The 17,604-nt window shown below is 32.1% G+C and overlaps 1 protein-coding gene across 1 annotated transcript; it reads left to right on the top strand.

Moving 5' to 3' along the window:
- The first annotated feature begins 498 nt into the window (after positions 1-498).
- Positions 499-16,453, top strand: LOC105969864 (endoglucanase 14). Its single transcript, XM_088819006.1, has 6 exons — positions 499-865; positions 13,789-13,961; positions 14,498-14,911; positions 15,104-15,190; positions 15,356-15,508; positions 15,851-16,453. The coding sequence occupies exons 1-6, from the start codon at positions 499-501 to the stop codon at positions 16,451-16,453; spliced, it is 1,797 nt and encodes a 598-aa protein (XP_088675132.1).
- The last annotated feature ends 1,151 nt before the right edge of the window (positions 16,454-17,604 follow it).

The following is a 17,604-nucleotide window of genomic DNA, read 5'->3' on the forward strand; positions in this document are numbered from 1 at the left end:
CTGTTTCAAGATTCAAACTAATGTTGAAGATATCGCCAATGATACTCAGCCTAGATTTTTAAGACTCTATGCTAGGTTGGCAGCACAAAAGAGTGGATATTTAGCAGCATGTAAACCAATTGTAGGGTTGGATGGCTGTTTTCTCAAAGGAGCAGTTGGGGGTCAACTGTTGAGTGCCATTTGCAGAGATGGAAATGACAACTTGTTCCCACTTTCAGTAGCTGTTGTAGGATCTGAGTGCAAACAGACTTGGACCTGGTTTTTAATTCGATTACTTAGAGACATGGGAGGGGTTCAAGAAAGAGGGTGGGTCTTCATTTCTGACATACAAAAAGATCTAGTTGAGACCATGAATGAGCTGATGCCTGGTGTTGAACATAGATACTGCATAAGGCATATGTATGCCAACTTCAAACATAAATATATAAAGGGAAAAAGTTAAAAGATCTATTCTGGAAAGCAGCTTCTACAACAAATCTGAATGACTGAAAGTACTATATGGATGAAATCAAGAAAGTTGATCCACCAACAGTTGTGAATGGTGAAGAAAGTAGTTGTGCATATCAGTGGTTAATGAATGTTAATCCTCAGAACTGGGCCAGGTCACATTTCAGTCCAAGAGCAAAGTGTGAGGTCCTTGTGAACAGCATGAATGAAACCTGGAACAACTACATTATAGATGCCAGAGATATGCACATTGTCTCAATGCTCGAGTGGATCAGAAAGTCTATAATGGTAAGATTTCAAGTTAAAAAAAATGGTATGCTGAAGCATGTGGGTAAGATTGGTCCAAATATTTTCAAGAAACTGGAGAGAATCAAACAAGCTAGTGCTGATTGCTTCCCCACTTGGTCTGGGGGAATTTGTTTGATGTAGAGTGTCATGAGGGGCCTCATATTAGGCAATGCTCAGCCAATCTTGCAACAAAAACATGTACATGTAGAATGTGGGATGTGAGTGGGATTCCTTGCAAGCATGCAGTTAGTGCCATTTATTTGAACAAGCATCAACCAAAGAATTATGTGCATTCTTGCTACACTAGAGAGGCTTACCTGACCACTTACAACTTCAAAATCTTTCCAGTTCCAGAGGAGCATGACTATGTGAAGTTTGGATTACCACCACTAATTCCTCCAATTATCAAAAAGCAAGCTGGAAGGCCAAAGAAAAAAAGAAATAAAACAGCTAATGAACAAGGCCCTAAAATTGTTGTTCAAACCAAAGTTTCAAGAAGAAATTTGCCAGTGACATGTCCTAGATGCCTCAAAATTGGGCATAACAAAAGAGGATGCAAAGGAGAAATACACCCTAATTCTAAGTTGCTAAAGGTATTATATGTCATATTATCTCTCTGTTTTTTTTTTTTTGTTTTTTTTTTTGTTTTAATCTACAATTTTCAGTAACATTTTTATTTTTAATTTATTTTGGCAGCCAAAAAATATCGAACCTCCTAGAGTTAATAAGATGCCAGCTCCTAGTACAGTACTCCCTCAGAATGAAAAAATTCCCCAGACTCCTTTTCAGGTACTAAATTTGGAAACTTCCCGATTTAGAAAGTGCACTAAGATGTTCGCCTATTCTTTTCCTTTTCTTATTCTCATTCATAATTCCAAATTACAAATGTTGGACCTAATCATATTGACTTCCTATCATGCAAAGATAATTTTTTTTTATCTTTGACCGTTTATTCAAAGATCTCATGTGCACGAGCAGTGTGACCCTCGATGGTTCAAGTGTAAGCTAGCCGTGGGCCCACAACCCTTTGTGGTCAAAACTCGTCCCTTAGAGTAATGATTAAGATGAAGCTCGTTTCACCTTAATCACCCAACGAATCAAGATTGGCGTCTAGAAACTACGCGTCATGATTCCCTAGATACAAATGAAGTGCCTGCTTGAACCTTTTGATATAGTTAGCGTACAGTACGATCGCTTCGATTCATATGTCCCGATTGAACTAGAGGCATTGGTTCATCGAGACCTCCTTAGTAGTTCAATGACTGTGCGGTCGTTCTAAGTGATGTAATCGTTATGTGCATGACTTAGAGAATCGAATTCTCTAATCATCACTTACTCAGCTCATGCCAGAGACTTAGAGATTACAAACTATGAGAACACACAGGACATCCAAGACTATTCTAGCGATCGAATCCCCGACTACAATGCACATACCTCCCACTAGATTTCGGACTGCACGAACAATGGCCCTTGGGGTGGTCCTCGGTGGAAATCAGGGACAGGTCACGATACAGCTGGTCCTCTAGTGAAGTCACGGTGATGTCTAGGTCATAAGGACTAATGGTGTACAACTATACCATAGATATCTCTACTCGATTATTGAGAACCACTTAGAGATTTCTAGGGTGAGGGAGTTCAGTGAACTCGTCAACTTACGCGCACTCACTTATGTATGCCGATATCACAATACCGTTTACTGATGAGATTCAGTACACATACACTAAGTGCTAGTCTCTTAATGGGAAAGGCCGATATCCTCATTGGTGGTGTAACCCTTCGACTAGGAACACGTTTAACAGTTATAATACTAAAGTAAATATCTCACGATCCTAACGATCAATTACTAGTACTTGTAATAACTGTAAGGACTATATCTATGCTTATGACAAAGGGACAAAGATAAAAGGTTTATTTACTATAATAATAAATAAGGTTTATTTATTATAAATACGAAAAAAGTGTTTTTATCATAAATACGAAAAATGTTTATATATTACAATAATAAATGGAAAAATCCACAGCCACAAGTTGGCTTGTTGGTCACGTACTCTAACAGGCATTATTAGTTACAACTCCAGTAACGACGTTCATCGCACTACAAGTGTGTGAACAATGTCCATATCCGCTACATATATAACATGTATCAATATTTTTAATATGATTCTGATTTTACATGAACTACGATAGAATTCACATGTCCCTTACTTCAGGCAATAGTATAGTGTATTGGTGATCAAAACGATAAGCGAGTATAATTCCATAATTTATGAGAATTTCTATTGACGAATATAGTTCAAACGAAGGACTTCGTCTAAGTGTCTCTTGATCTGGACTTTACTTAGAAAATTGCGCTGGACAGCTATTCTCAGTTTCATACTAAGCAGGTGGATCTGAACATCCATTTTTCACCTCATACAATTTTTACCAGATACATTAAGATGGGTGTACTTGAGCTTGCTCATGTGTTTCGTTTTGAATCAATATAGTATGGAGTATTAGTGTTTTATGGAAATTTAACCTTCATAAACAATTTCATGAATATTTGAACTTATTAGAACTTCCGGTCTAGTAATTCATACACCACATGTTCATACACATTCATGGATTTCATAAGATAAACCATAACAGAGAACCTAATATTTTTAATCTCACTTATGTCACAAAATTACATATAACAGATAAATAATGGACCAATTGAATAGAATTCTCTATTAGAGATAGTCCAAAGTCTTCATGTAATTAAGACAATGAAAATTTGCCAAACATCAAAGACATAGCATACTCAATAGAATTGGTATAAAAGATAATAAAAATGTATAAACTGCCATGATATAAATCATAATTATCATGTATATATAACTCATACAAATTCCATGAACTAGTTTGAAATTACTGAGATAATTTATTACCAATTAACTAAACAGATCCATGAAAAATGCATACAATCACATTGTGCATAAGCGATAATACGTAGAGAGCATGAAACAAAAGAATATATAACCCGATTTCATCACTTTGAATCTTAAACATTGACATCATCATATATCGCAAAATACAGAGAATCATATAGCGTGATTTAGACGGCCAAATTCATGACGATATTTCATACTTGAACACCCAATATTTTTTCTCAATAATAAGATATCATTTCACATGCCTACAACAATTATTATATGAAATAGGAAGACATTTTCATCACACTATTCATAGAATAAAGATGCAAGCAAATCATATTTTCAAATGATCCACGGTATAAATGAAGTATTGACTTGAACATAACATATACTCTATATTTCATACCATTAAATAGATCTATCATGCATCTCTTACATAATTAAAATTGCAAGGAGATTAAAGTTTATTTGAAACGCTTAAAAACAAATATTACGAAGAATATTATACATTCTTTCGAGATTACCGCTCACATACAAACCCGGATCACAAGTTCTCTAAGTAACCTTGTCCCGCGAACAATTACCTTTCCACAAGCACCTCAAATTCTTCGAGTATCCTCGCCCTACGAACGATTGTCTTTCCACGATAACGGCGAGCACTTCGTGCTGATAACGTGTTGTAAAATAGCCTATTTAATCTGGATCTTTGGTTTGTGATTGTGAAAATACATAAGAACGTAAATAATAATAATTGAGAGAGGAGAAAGAGAGAACACAAATGAACAACAAGAGAGACAAACGTAGAGAAATAATTATGGATGTTTAGGGGAGGGGAGATTCTCATTTATATATGTGTAATCCACTGGAAGTTACAAAGGACTTACGTTGGAGTTACAACCACTACAAAGTGTGGGGATAGCAAGAACCATTTTTCTATATTATTTACAATAGAAATTAAAATAAAAAATATTTCCTCAATGAAAAAAATATTAGGATTAATCACAAATTCTATATTCATGTAAAATTGCATGACATCACTCTTCAACGGAAGAGAGAAAGATATCGATTCTTTGTGAGAGAAAAAATATAAGTGTTACCGGAATTGGTGAGAAAAAACAGGATAGTCGGAGACGGAGAAAAAGAGTGGTATTGTTGGAAGTAGAGAAAAAAGAAGATATAGTAGAGAATATTTGAGGAATAATGTGTTAAAAGATAATACATAAATAAAAAACCTTAAAACCAATTGAATTGAAAAGAGAGGTGGCAGCTATTAGACACCCAGTTATTATAACAGGGTGTAGCATCATCACACACACCCTCTTTAAGACCGAAAAAACAACTTCTCCAAAATAAAATAATAAATACAAATACAAAAAAAGTTGTTTGAAGTTAAAAAAAACTCACTTATTATATAAGGGCTATTATGCTTAATTACAACTGACAGAAGTATTATCATATGAAAATTGGAGCTAATTGCACATAACCCCCTGTGAAATTTCGAATTGCCGAAAAAGTCCTCGTGTTAAAAATATTAGCAAGGACCCCCCTATGTTGTGTTTTACGAAACACACTGCCCCTTACTTCAAAATTGATGGTTGACTTATATGAAATGACTAAACTACCCCTAATATGTTTTTTTAGTAATTTTCATTTTAAAAAAAAAAAAGAAATGAAAATCTTAATTAGACCCATCTGCCCCTTTTTAAATCTATATTTCATAAAATTAAACTAATTAAATCTAGCTGAATAATATTATAGCTTACTGAAAGCTCGAGTAACGGTCTTCCCATCTGGAGTCGTAATTCTGGCAAGTCTTACAACTGTAGCGGGCCCACAATTATAAACAACGCCCGGTGTTTTCAGAGTGTGTTCGGTCGGTACCACAACGTTTTCGCGGCTTGTCCCCGCACGACCAACATTTATTTGGAGCGAAGCTACGACGACTTCATTCGCCCGCGAAATATTCGAAACCCCCATTCTATTTGAAACTGTGGGATTCTTTACACATCTCTAAGGAATATTCTTTTCGAAACTCGAACAGTTCCCTTGAGGTATTTTTGTATATTTTTTTGTTTGGGCAGGGATGTGCCGAAAAATTTGGTGGCGCCGTTTTTCTTCCCGTTTGTTTTCTTGGATTTCGAATAGAAATGAACTTCATGTTCAGATATGGATTTGGTTGATGGTTTTTGCTGGAAAAAAATCATGGTGAAAAAATTGGAGGTTTGCTCTTGAGGTTGAAGAAGATGGCTTAATTGAAAATATAAAGGACTCAATTGAAAATTTTAAAAACTTCATTTTGGTACTTATAAAATTAAAATGGTTGCATTTTGGTATTTCGTGTCAAAAAACGAACCCCCACTCTCATCCATGGCGAGTGAAGTGCACGGTGAGCTCTTAAGGGCCTTATTGCCTTTGACTAATTTTTATAGGGGGGTATTTGCTAAATTGTTTTAACACGAGGTCGTTTTCAGTAATTCGAGATTACACAGGGGTGGTTTTTGCAAAAAACCCATGAAAATTGTCATGAGATGTTCTCAACATAGTCTAAGTCATATCTGATTTCTTTAGAAAGCTCAATATATATATATATATATATATATATATATATATATATATATATATATATATATATATATATATATATATATATATATATATATATATATATATATATATATATATATTATTTGAAAAAGTGCAAAACATTGTTGAGGAAAATGAATATTTATGTTATTTCCAATTAGTAAATATCTTAAATTGATAGTAAATGATGAATTATTATTGATTTCATTGAAACAAAAACAATCTTAAAAACGCGTGTAGGTAAATACCGTTTCATGAAGAATTAGTTTTAACACAAATAAAATAAGTCAATTATTAATATAATTAATTATCATAGGAAGAAAAATAAATCATAGCAATAAAAAAGCATATGCTTAAAATGATTTTATCGTTCCAAACAACATATAACAATGTACTATCAACAAATGAGGATAAAAAACTAATTAAAAGCCATTGTTGAGGCAATATAATGACTAACCGGAAAAAAAATGAAACAAAGACATTATTATTTTGTTTATTTTTTTCTTCTAAAAAGCAATGAGATAATTGATGTAGCACCCCATTTACTTTACACTCTATACCAGAAAATGGTATAAAGATTTTTTTATTAAGTTGCAGCGGAAGACCTTTTAAAAATACGGTTTTGTTTTTCAAAATAAAGTTCCAGAGAAAGGTGGTAAAGTTTTCTCTAGTTTGAAAATATTTGAAGTGGTTCGTTTCATTTTTCGTTCGATAAAAATCTTTCTTGAAAAAACCTTGAAGTTGAACACTTCATAGATTTAGTCAAAACAATTTCACTCTTTATTTGCTTCCACGTTTTCCTTTAAACCTTTTCTTGCTTCGAATAATGAATTCGGAAGCAAACAACATCAGAAAATAACAAGACTAGACGGAAAACATTATATTATACATAAGGGTTAAAATTGTTTACCAATTACATATTTAAATACTACGGATTACAATACACAAAAAAGATTTAAGTACCAAAACGAAAGTTTATTAAAATCATATAAATTCCATGCAGCTCGATCCCTCGGCTTTCCCCAAACTTGGTTCAACTTTGTCCTCGGATTCGGATCATGAGTTACCTACATAAAGATAACATCTATATGAGCTTTTAAAAAGAGTCAGTAAGAATCCGTAAGTAATAACAAGGTTTTGAAAAAAAGCCTTATATATATAATATATATACATGAACACATAATTAACTTACGCTCATTCAAACTTACACTTACTATACCTTACATTTACTTTACCTTTAAATCTTTCAAGGATACTTCACATCCTTTCATATTATTTCGAAAGTCGGGTACTTAACACCCTTCTTTTCTTTACTTTAATATGCAATATGCATGAAAATGAGACTTTAAACTTTTAAAACTTTTCTTGAGAAAACATTGGGCCCGTTTTGAAAAACAATCGTGTTGTTCCGCAATAAACCGTGTATTTTGGAGCTTGTGACCTATAACTTTACTATAGTCACGGCTATAACTTTACCATAGCCAAATTAGTGGTTTATAATCCCACTTCCTATGTGAATCAGTCCCTACGTGGACAGGTCCCTATGTGGACCCCAACTATCAACCACTAACGGAATACCAGCCCCCCGATATCCCTTACTTATTCACCTAGATCCACAACCAATTTTCAAACATTTTTAACTTTGAAAAATCATATTTTATGCATTTTAAACTTAATAATGAATTACATCAAAGTTTACATGATCTATTTATCTTTACTTTCACATAAACAAGCATTAAAGTAACAAGTACGAAAACATATGTACTTCACATCTTCAATCAAATCACTGAGCACATAATCATATAGAACATAACACTTTTGTTTTACATTTCATGACAGAAGTACACATAACCATTTAATATCACATAGTAGCATCAAGAAGGGCATTCTTCAACTTTAACCATATTATAATCACATAATCATATAACCATGCCATTCATAACATATCAATATCAGTCATATCATGAATTATGAAAATTATCACATATGGCATTACTTTACTCTAATCACTTAACACATACATCTTTATTTCAAAAGTACCGCATATCATAATATATGAAAAAATCAAGTATTCTAACTTACCATGGAAATAAATTAATCATTTTTTTCTAAATCTTGCACTTGATTCATAACACAGTTCTAGGCTAGTTGACTATAATTCTTTCTTAGGACATGCAACATGATACATAGACTTAGATTATTAGGCCATAACTTAGACGTTTCACCTTCATTACTAACATATCTTTCCTACCTCAGATATTAGAACCATGATCAGAAATCATACTTTGATAAAAATAGTCATCTTTAAGAAAATCCAACAGTTTTGGTATTCTAAAATTGAAAAAATCATTTCTCTTGCACCAAAAATCAAACGCCTTAGAAATGTTTACAAAAAAATCATTTACATGTATTTAAAACCACTGAGAAACAGTTTACAAAAATCACCATCCGAATAAAAGATATAAATAAATTTCTAAGGTGGTACAGTTTTGAAATCTGAACAGAAGGAGTGACTTTAAAAATTCATTTCGTTTTACCGATTCATCCAATCCTTTTGAAATATTAACTCCATATACTATTATGAGTCTTATATGCCCCAAAAAATCAGTTTTAAAAAATCCTTAGGAAATTAGGATAAATAAGTAAAATGGTACGCATTAGTGCAGTTTAAAACTCAGAACATGGGAGGGGACTTCAAACATTTCTTATAAATTATCTACTATATCAACTACTGCCAAATATTATGTTAAATGATTCCTCTAAGAGGGTGTTTGGCTAAGCTTACAAGATGTTAAAAGGAGCTTATAAGATGTTTTAGTGCTTATAAGCTCTTCCAAAGTGTTTGGTATCTTTTTACAAAAAGATCTTAATATTTTTAAAAATAAGCTGTTACGTTGGAGAGCAAATAAGATCTTTTTTAAAAATACCTCTACCCCACCTTTTTATTTAAAATCTTATAATGAGTAAAAATAGGAAATAAGCTCATTATCCAAACACTCTAAAAATTAATCCTAAAAATAAGACGTAACAGCTTATCAGCTCTTAAAACATTTTATTAGACGTATGAGCTTATCAGCTGTTTAAAATAAGCTTAGCCAAACACCCTCTAAGTTGGGGTTTTATTCCAAGTGGAGTCACTAAATTTGAAAGATGAAAACATTAGATTTCATTACTTATTCTAAACTGACTCTGATTTTGTACAATTTTGGTAAATAATTCATAACTTATTTATTTCTATTCCAAACATTACAAGCCACATATGAATATGACCATAACATATACAGATCTATGCACATATAAAAAAAATGTAATTTTAATAAACAATCTATTTCAAGATTCTAGACTCAATAAACTTATTTGCTTCAAATCCAAACCTTAAACATGTAAAATCACAACTAGTACATCAATAATATTAACATGCAATGATTATAACATAAGGATAACTAATTTCATAGCATATCATCATCAAATTTTTGGTTTCTTACTAATCTTCTATTTTCTTTCAAGAATCAAGAATCAAGAGTTAGATTCTCACATGCAAAGCTTTAAACATGAAATTAAACATTCAAAACATCATCATCATTTTTCTCATCAAAGATCAATGATGGAAGCATGGATCTTAACATGCATGAGACTAAACATATAATATAACATACTATGAGCACTTTTTTTCATAAAACTTTCGATTTTTTCAAACAATCAAAAATGGGAGTTTTTCAAAAGAAAAGAGAAGGAAGTACTATTGATGTTAGTTTTATGTAGCAAGAGTTCCATGATTCTTACCTTAGGATCTTTTCAAAATTTGAAGAACTTTGTGGATATTTGCAACCCACTAGAGAATCCTTCAAGAAATTCGAAAATTAGAGAAAGCTCTTAGGGGATTTTCGAAAATTGAAGAAAGAAACGAAGAACAAAGAACAAAGATTTGCTTACTCTTCTTGGTTGAAGAATCTCCTTTTGGAGATGAAGAACTATACTAGCTAGGAATTAATGAAAAAAACGAGAAGAAGACGAAGAAGGAAGTAGACTTTGATCTTGAACTTTAAGATTAAAGAATGTTTTTGGTGTAGAGAATTGTGAATAAGAGGTGGGTATTTATAGAGTCTTGGATGCTTGCTATCTTAATGAGTAAGTAGGAAGAGGGGTCTTTTTGTAATTTGGAGAAACTTGAAATAATCTAGAGGGACTTCTTGGCAATTTCATTTAAGTTATCTTAAAAAAATGCCAAATGAATAGCCAGGTAGAAATACACATGAAATATGTATGCATGCAACACATACAATCATAGTCAATTTAAAGAGATGAGATTACTATCAATTAAGCATATAAACTTTCTAGTACTGTGATAAAATAAATTCTTATGTTACTAAAATTAAATCCGCGTAGATCACATAAGTTCACGTGTTCAATTATATTAAATACATGAAATACATTTTAGTTGCACAAATAGAGAATAAAATCAAAAATATTCATGTAGACACATAGTGCAAATTAGTCACAACATAAATAGCAAATAAAGCAAATTGAAAAACAACTAAATAAATTTGCACATAATTCACAAACTCCAAGCAAATGTGACGTGAGAAAGAATAGACAACTAGGCTATCGAGAACGCCGAGTGTTACAATTGAGATTGGACAAATCGAAAGAAAGAGAAGTACAAGTAAAAAAATAATAATAGTATCACAAAAAACATGATATCCAAAGTTATGGGATAGTTACAGTTTTGGTCCCCCAAGTTTGCACGTTTTTCACTTTTGGTCCCCCATTTACCGCCGTTAACAAAATACACACTAATGTTGTCACATTTTAACATATTTAGTCCATCCGTCAGTTTGACCGTCAAGAAGTAATGGTCAACTGTTGAATTATGGTTGAATTTGGGATTTTTCATAGATCAAAATTGCACTCAGACCCCTGCATTCTTTTAAAATATTCTAAAAACCCCTAAAATTTTATTCAACCCTAATTTAACCCCAATTTCATCATTTATTCAATTTTGACAAACGACCCCGATTTTTACCACCATTACCGCAAACCGTTGACCGCCGTTTTTACATTTTTTTTCAGCATTGACTTTTTTATTTAATATTGATTTTGACGCCGTTCATCGACATTGTATTCTCGGTTAACAATGTTGACTTTTTTTTTCTTGATTTTTTATGAACTTTTTCGTGTGACTTTTTTTCCTATCAACACAATTATTGTATAACACAATAATAATACTATATTAATATCTAGTATCGTAATATTAAATTTACAAACTTCTAACAAAGTTTTTATCTAAAATTCTAGGGCCTAAATACAATTTACAATTTTCTAAAATCCATAATTTGTTCCCCTCATTTTTTTCTTCGTGGAACCGCCAGTGCATCCCAATTTTTTTCCGAAAAAAATATAAAGAAGATGAATTAAGCATGTGCGGAGTAATTTGGAATGAGATAACCACTCTAGTACAACGGTTTTTGGGGCTACCACCGGTCGTTAATTTTTATCTTTTTTTTTTGTCTTAATTTTTTTCCCTGATTGAGATGCGTTGACTTTTTCCTTTTTTCTTCATTTTGACTTTTTTTGATATTATTTTCTCGTCAATTATCAGCTTTGATTTTTTTTTTTTAAATTATATTTTTCCAATTACTCAACAATTTAAATAAAAATAAAATAAAAATCAAGAAAAAAAATGTCAACGTTGTTAACCCGACATTCAACATCTGTCTACAGCGGCAAAAACAGATCACTCGAAAAAATAGTCAACCGAGTTAAAAAGAAAGTCAACGTCGGATTACTCAATTTTGAAAAATCGGGTTCATTGGTTAAAATTGGTTAATTGATGAAATTGGGGTTAAAAATTATGGTTGAATAAAATTTTAGAGGTTTTTAGAGTATTTTGAAAGAATACAGGGGTCTTATTGTAATTTTCTCAAAGAAAAACCCCAAATATAACCGTTGACCGTTACTACTTAACGGTCAAACAGACTGAGGGACTAAATGTGTTAAAATGTGACAACATTAATGTGTAATTTGTTGACGGCGGTAAGTGAGGGACCAAAAGTGAAAAACGTACAAACTTGGGGGACCAAAACTGTAATTACTCCCAAAATTATATATGATGATATAGAAATACTTGAAGTATTAAAGAATATGGACAAAAAAATGGTATTAAATTATCGACATCGCAAGAAAATAATAATAATTGAGTCATAAATTATAATGACCAAAGATATCATACTTCTAGATTTCATTGTTAAATGAAATTGTTCAACTCAAATGTACAAAAATTTATCATCACAAAATATCTACTAGGGCTGGGATTGGGTTGGGTCGGTCGATTACCAGCCTAAAAACCGACCCATCCGTCAAACCATTTTTGCTCAAATTTGAAAACCGTTGCCGACCCAATCTTTATGGGTCGGTTGATGGTTGACAACCGAATATTTGGTTCCGAAATGGGTCGGTTGATGGTTTATACCCGCCACCTAGTTCACTTCAAAAAATTCAAACATTGGAGTAAAAATATCCACATTTTGCGTAATGTCATGGTGCGATCATCATTTATCAGTTTAAAATAATTAATAACAATTTAACGAAAAAATATAATTATAAAATTCAAAGTAATTTCAAACATGCACAAGAGATTTAGTGGAGTTTTGGTGATTTTTTGTTTAAGTTTGGGCATAAAGAAACTGGTGGAAGATTTTGGTCAAAATATTTTCCGTTGTTGATTGTTTTAAAATTTATAATACTAATTATTTTGATAATTTCAATAACCACTTAAGAAAACACGGCTTTTATTTTATATTTTTAATAAAATTTTAATAGTATAGTTGGATGACCAATAATTATCGGTCAACCAACTTTTGATAATTTTATAAACCACCAACCGCCCCATTATAGATGGGTTGGTTGAAATTTTCGACCCGATCCAATGAGTCGGTTATAAATTGATTATCCATCTAAAAATATGTTCGGTAATGGATCGGTTGGTGGATAAAAACCAACCCAGTCTCAGCCCTAATATCTACATACATATATAATATCAATAAAAAATTCAAGCACCACAAAAATATATAGAAAAATTAACATTAAGACCATTAAAAAACATTAAAAAACAAAAGAAGTTAAAGGGGAAAATAATAATGATCTTTAATTTCCATCACATACTCATATAACAAAATATAAACGATCAATAAATGTTTTTAACCAGCATGAGTCGGTCAAATCAAACTATAGGATTAATTAAGTTAATGATTGTATCAATAATAAATGATTTTTACCAACATAAATTAGTCAAATTTTCCAAACTATAGGATTAATTAACATCGAACTATTCATCAGTCCATTCATATACCAACTTCAAAACACTCAAAAATTCCTCTTAATTACACAAAAATCTGAATTGGAGATTCACCCCTTTCACCTAAGGCAAAATGTATTCACTCTCAGTTAACTTGTTACCTTATCTTTTTTTCAGTCTTATTTACTATAAATCAAGAACTATCCATACAACTCGATCTTGTCAAGCAAATTAAACTCCGAAAGCATTAATTAATTATGTCTAATAATTTGTGTATCTTAGCATTTGGTTTATGTTTGCTAGTTCAAGTTCATATAGCTAAGTCTAGAGAGTATGGAGAAGCACTAACAAAATCTTTGTTGTTCTATGAAGCACAGAGATCAGGGAAGTTGCCCCCTGACCAAAGGGTCCAGTGGCGAGGAGATTCCGCCCTTCACGATGGCAAAACGGGCGGGGTACGTGCGTTGCGTAACCCTAATTATTTTTCAATATTATATTTTGAATTCTTGAGATAAAATACACGCACTAGCTATTTTCCCCCTGTCATATGTTTATTTCATGTAGTATGTTTACGTTGACGGTTAATAAGGGTCGTGGTGAACCGGCTGATCGATAACACATGCATGTGTCATAGTCGATTAGTTGTTTAATAATCTAGTAAGGCCTCGTTTAGTTGGGGAGATTAGCCATGATTAACTAAATAATTGGACTACGTTTGATGTTTGGTATCCTCAACGAATTGCAGGGTCGACTCGCAAATATTATGTTATCATGGCTTATCTTGCCTATTAGGCATGTTTTTTTATTGGATCTTACAAGGTTCAATAATACAATTCGGTTTCATTAGATTATTTAATCTATCTTGGCTAATCTTATCTTGACAACCAAATGAGGCCTAAATGTATTGAAATAGCTAGGCGGTTATAGGTAAAATTTCGATATTACAATATTCCCTCGGTTGGATGGTATTCATATTAATTTTGTCATGCAGATTGACCTTGTGGGAGGATACTACGACGCAGGGGACAACGTGAAATTCGGGTTTCCGATGGCGTATACGGTGACGATGCTTGCATGGAGTGTGGTGGAATTCGGGAATAATTTGAAGGCGAGAAATGAGTATTGGAACGCTTTGAAAGCCGTAAAATGGGGAACTGATTATATGATGAAGGCCCATCCAGAGCCTAATGTATTGTACGGTGAAGTTGGGGATGGGGGCTCAGATCATGCTTGCTGGCAGAGGCCTGAAGATATGACTACGCCGAGGACTGTTTACAAGATTGATGACCATAATCCCGGAGCCGACCTTGCCGGTGAAACTGCCGCTGCTTTTGCGGCCGCGTCTATTGCTTTCAAGAAGTCAAGCCCTGCTTATTCGGCCCAACTTCTCATCCATGCAAAACAGGCATCTCTCTCTCTCTCTCTCTCTCTCTCTCTCTCTCTGTTTTTGTGTTATGGATATTTGCAAAAAAAAAAGATCAAAAATAAAGTAATTTTATGTAAACTTAAATTAAAATATTGTACAACCAAAATTAAGTTGATGAGTGACATTAAACATTAGCTAGGAGGTAACTAATTGCAAATTAAAAAATGGCAGTTATTTGAATTTGCGTCAAGACAAGGTGGTCAGTACCAAAACAGCATTTCAGTGGCCGGACAATTTTATTCAAGCAGTGGTTTTGAGGTACGTACCAGAATTGCATTGCAATAATATATATTAAACCAAGCAAATTAATTAAGCAGTTTATATATATATATATATATATATATATATATATATATATATATATATATATATATATATATATATATATATATATATATATGTGTGTGTGTTTTTGTGTGGCAGGATGAACTTTTGTGGGCAGCTGCATGGCTACAAAGAGCTACTAACGACAACACTTACCTGGAATTCATCAATAGGTCTTCAAATTCAGGTGGCACAAGAACTATGTTTTCTTGGGATGACAAATTTGTTGGCGCTCAAGTCCTAATTGCAAAGGTAATATATATTGCACCTTGTCGTTTAATTTATTTGTATGTTTTAAAATGTCACCGGTTCTTTTTTTTTTTTAATGTAACTCGGATACAATCATACCCTACATCCACGGACCTGCAAACTATTTTACCAGTTTAGAAATCAACTGTCAACAATAAGTCAAGTGACCACATCCGGTTAAAAACATTCACCAACTTTTAACTACTAGAGAACAAGTGTAAAACTTGTGATGAAGTGCAAAAGAGCACTAATTAAGATATAGTAACGATCGAGGTCGAAATGTAATTAATTATTTTTGTTTAGCTTGAAAAGTGAAATTAATTAATTCATTGAAATTGATTTCAGAGAATCCTAGAGGGGAAGTTTTCCGAAAATGGAAACTTGGGTCAAATGAAGAACTCCGCAGAGCAATATATTTGCAATTGCATACAGAAAGGATATAGCAATGTGCAGAGGACGAGCGGCGGGCTTCTGTGGTTTCTCCAATGGAGTAATCTTCAGTACGTCACGAGCGCATCATTCATCATCACAGCCTATGCCGATTATCTCTCTAAAACACAAAAAAACATCCAATGCGCTAGCGGGAGAGTCGGACCGAATGACCTAATGGCTTTTGCCAAATCTCAAGTGGATTACATGTTAGGTTCAAACCCGAAGAATATGAGTTATATGGTTGGATTCGGGTCAAACTATCCGAAACAGGTTCACCACAGAGGAGCATCAATTGTGTCGATAAAGAAAGACTCGAGGCCAATGAGTTGCCAAGAAGGTTTCGAAGAGTGGTTCCACAAGAACCAAGAAAACCCTAATGTGCTGACCGGTGCAATAGTAGGTGGGCCCGATCAGAGTGATCAGTACACAGACGCTAGAGATAATTACGAGCAGGCTGAGCCTTCTACCGCTAATAACGCACCTCTTGTTGGGGTTTTAGCTAGGCTTGCAGCTTGATGCCAATATTGTTCTTCAATTCTTATTTTTTTTTTTTGAGAAAAAACTGTTCATTAAATTGTTATAAGTATCTATCTATCTACTAATTTTAATCAATGTTTTTTGTTTCATAACATTTTTGAGCTTCCTATTATACGTCTTATAACAAAGTTATACTATCAATTAGTTAGGGTCAATTGTGTAATAAGAAAAATGAAAATAATAAACTAATTAACATAGCTTAATAATGTACTTTTAAATATCAAATGGTTTTTCATGTTCTATATTTATACAATGGTCAGAGTTTATTTTCTTCTTGTTGATTTTTTTTCTACATATTGAAATTTTAATTTGTATAAAACGACATTTGAAAAGTTTTCCAATGATACATTATAAGCATATATATGTAAAAATTTATTTTAAAATAAATTCTTTTATTTTAAGTTAAGCATTAGATACATAGAGTAGTTCAAAATTTTAAATTAGTTCTCATAATTTTTATCACATAAATTCCACAAATATGAAAATGTAATAATGTAAACTCAAACAAATTATTATTTATATTAAAATCATGATAATATTTTCATATATTAAAATATATTTCGAAAGTCGAAGTTTATTTTCTTAAATTCTTAAATAAAATGTATTTCATACAAAACTCATAATAGACTTTTTCAGTGACATGTCATAAACATGTAAGTTAAAGTTATCAAGTTAATTATAATTATTTAGAAATAACAAAATAAAATTAAAAAAAATATTAATGATAACCACTATATAAGAAATATGTCTAGAAATAAGATGAAATAGTTGTGAATCATAAGATTGATTTTAAAATATTTAGGTTAAATAAATTCTTAAGTTTAATTTACTATCGTTGTTTATTTATTTTATTAGTATAAGTGATCATATGATTTCCATAGTCAATTATCTATATCTATATCTATCTATCTATACTAATTATAAAAGAATGAATGTGGTTGGGGTTTCTTCCATGTTTTGTTTGTACAAAAACGCCCTCAATAAATTACTTTTACATATAAAATTTGAAAGAAAATTACATAATTGAGTTATCAGTTAAGAAATAACAAATATAATAATAATAATAGTAATAATTAACTTCATGGTTCATTGTATTAATGAGATTAAAACTACCATGCATGCGTGTATCT

This window comes from Erythranthe guttata, chromosome 6 (genome assembly GCF_056151865.1).
Source record: "Erythranthe guttata isolate IM_541 chromosome 6, IM_541, whole genome shotgun sequence".
Classification (NCBI taxonomy): domain Eukaryota; kingdom Viridiplantae; phylum Streptophyta; class Magnoliopsida; order Lamiales; family Phrymaceae; genus Erythranthe; species Erythranthe guttata.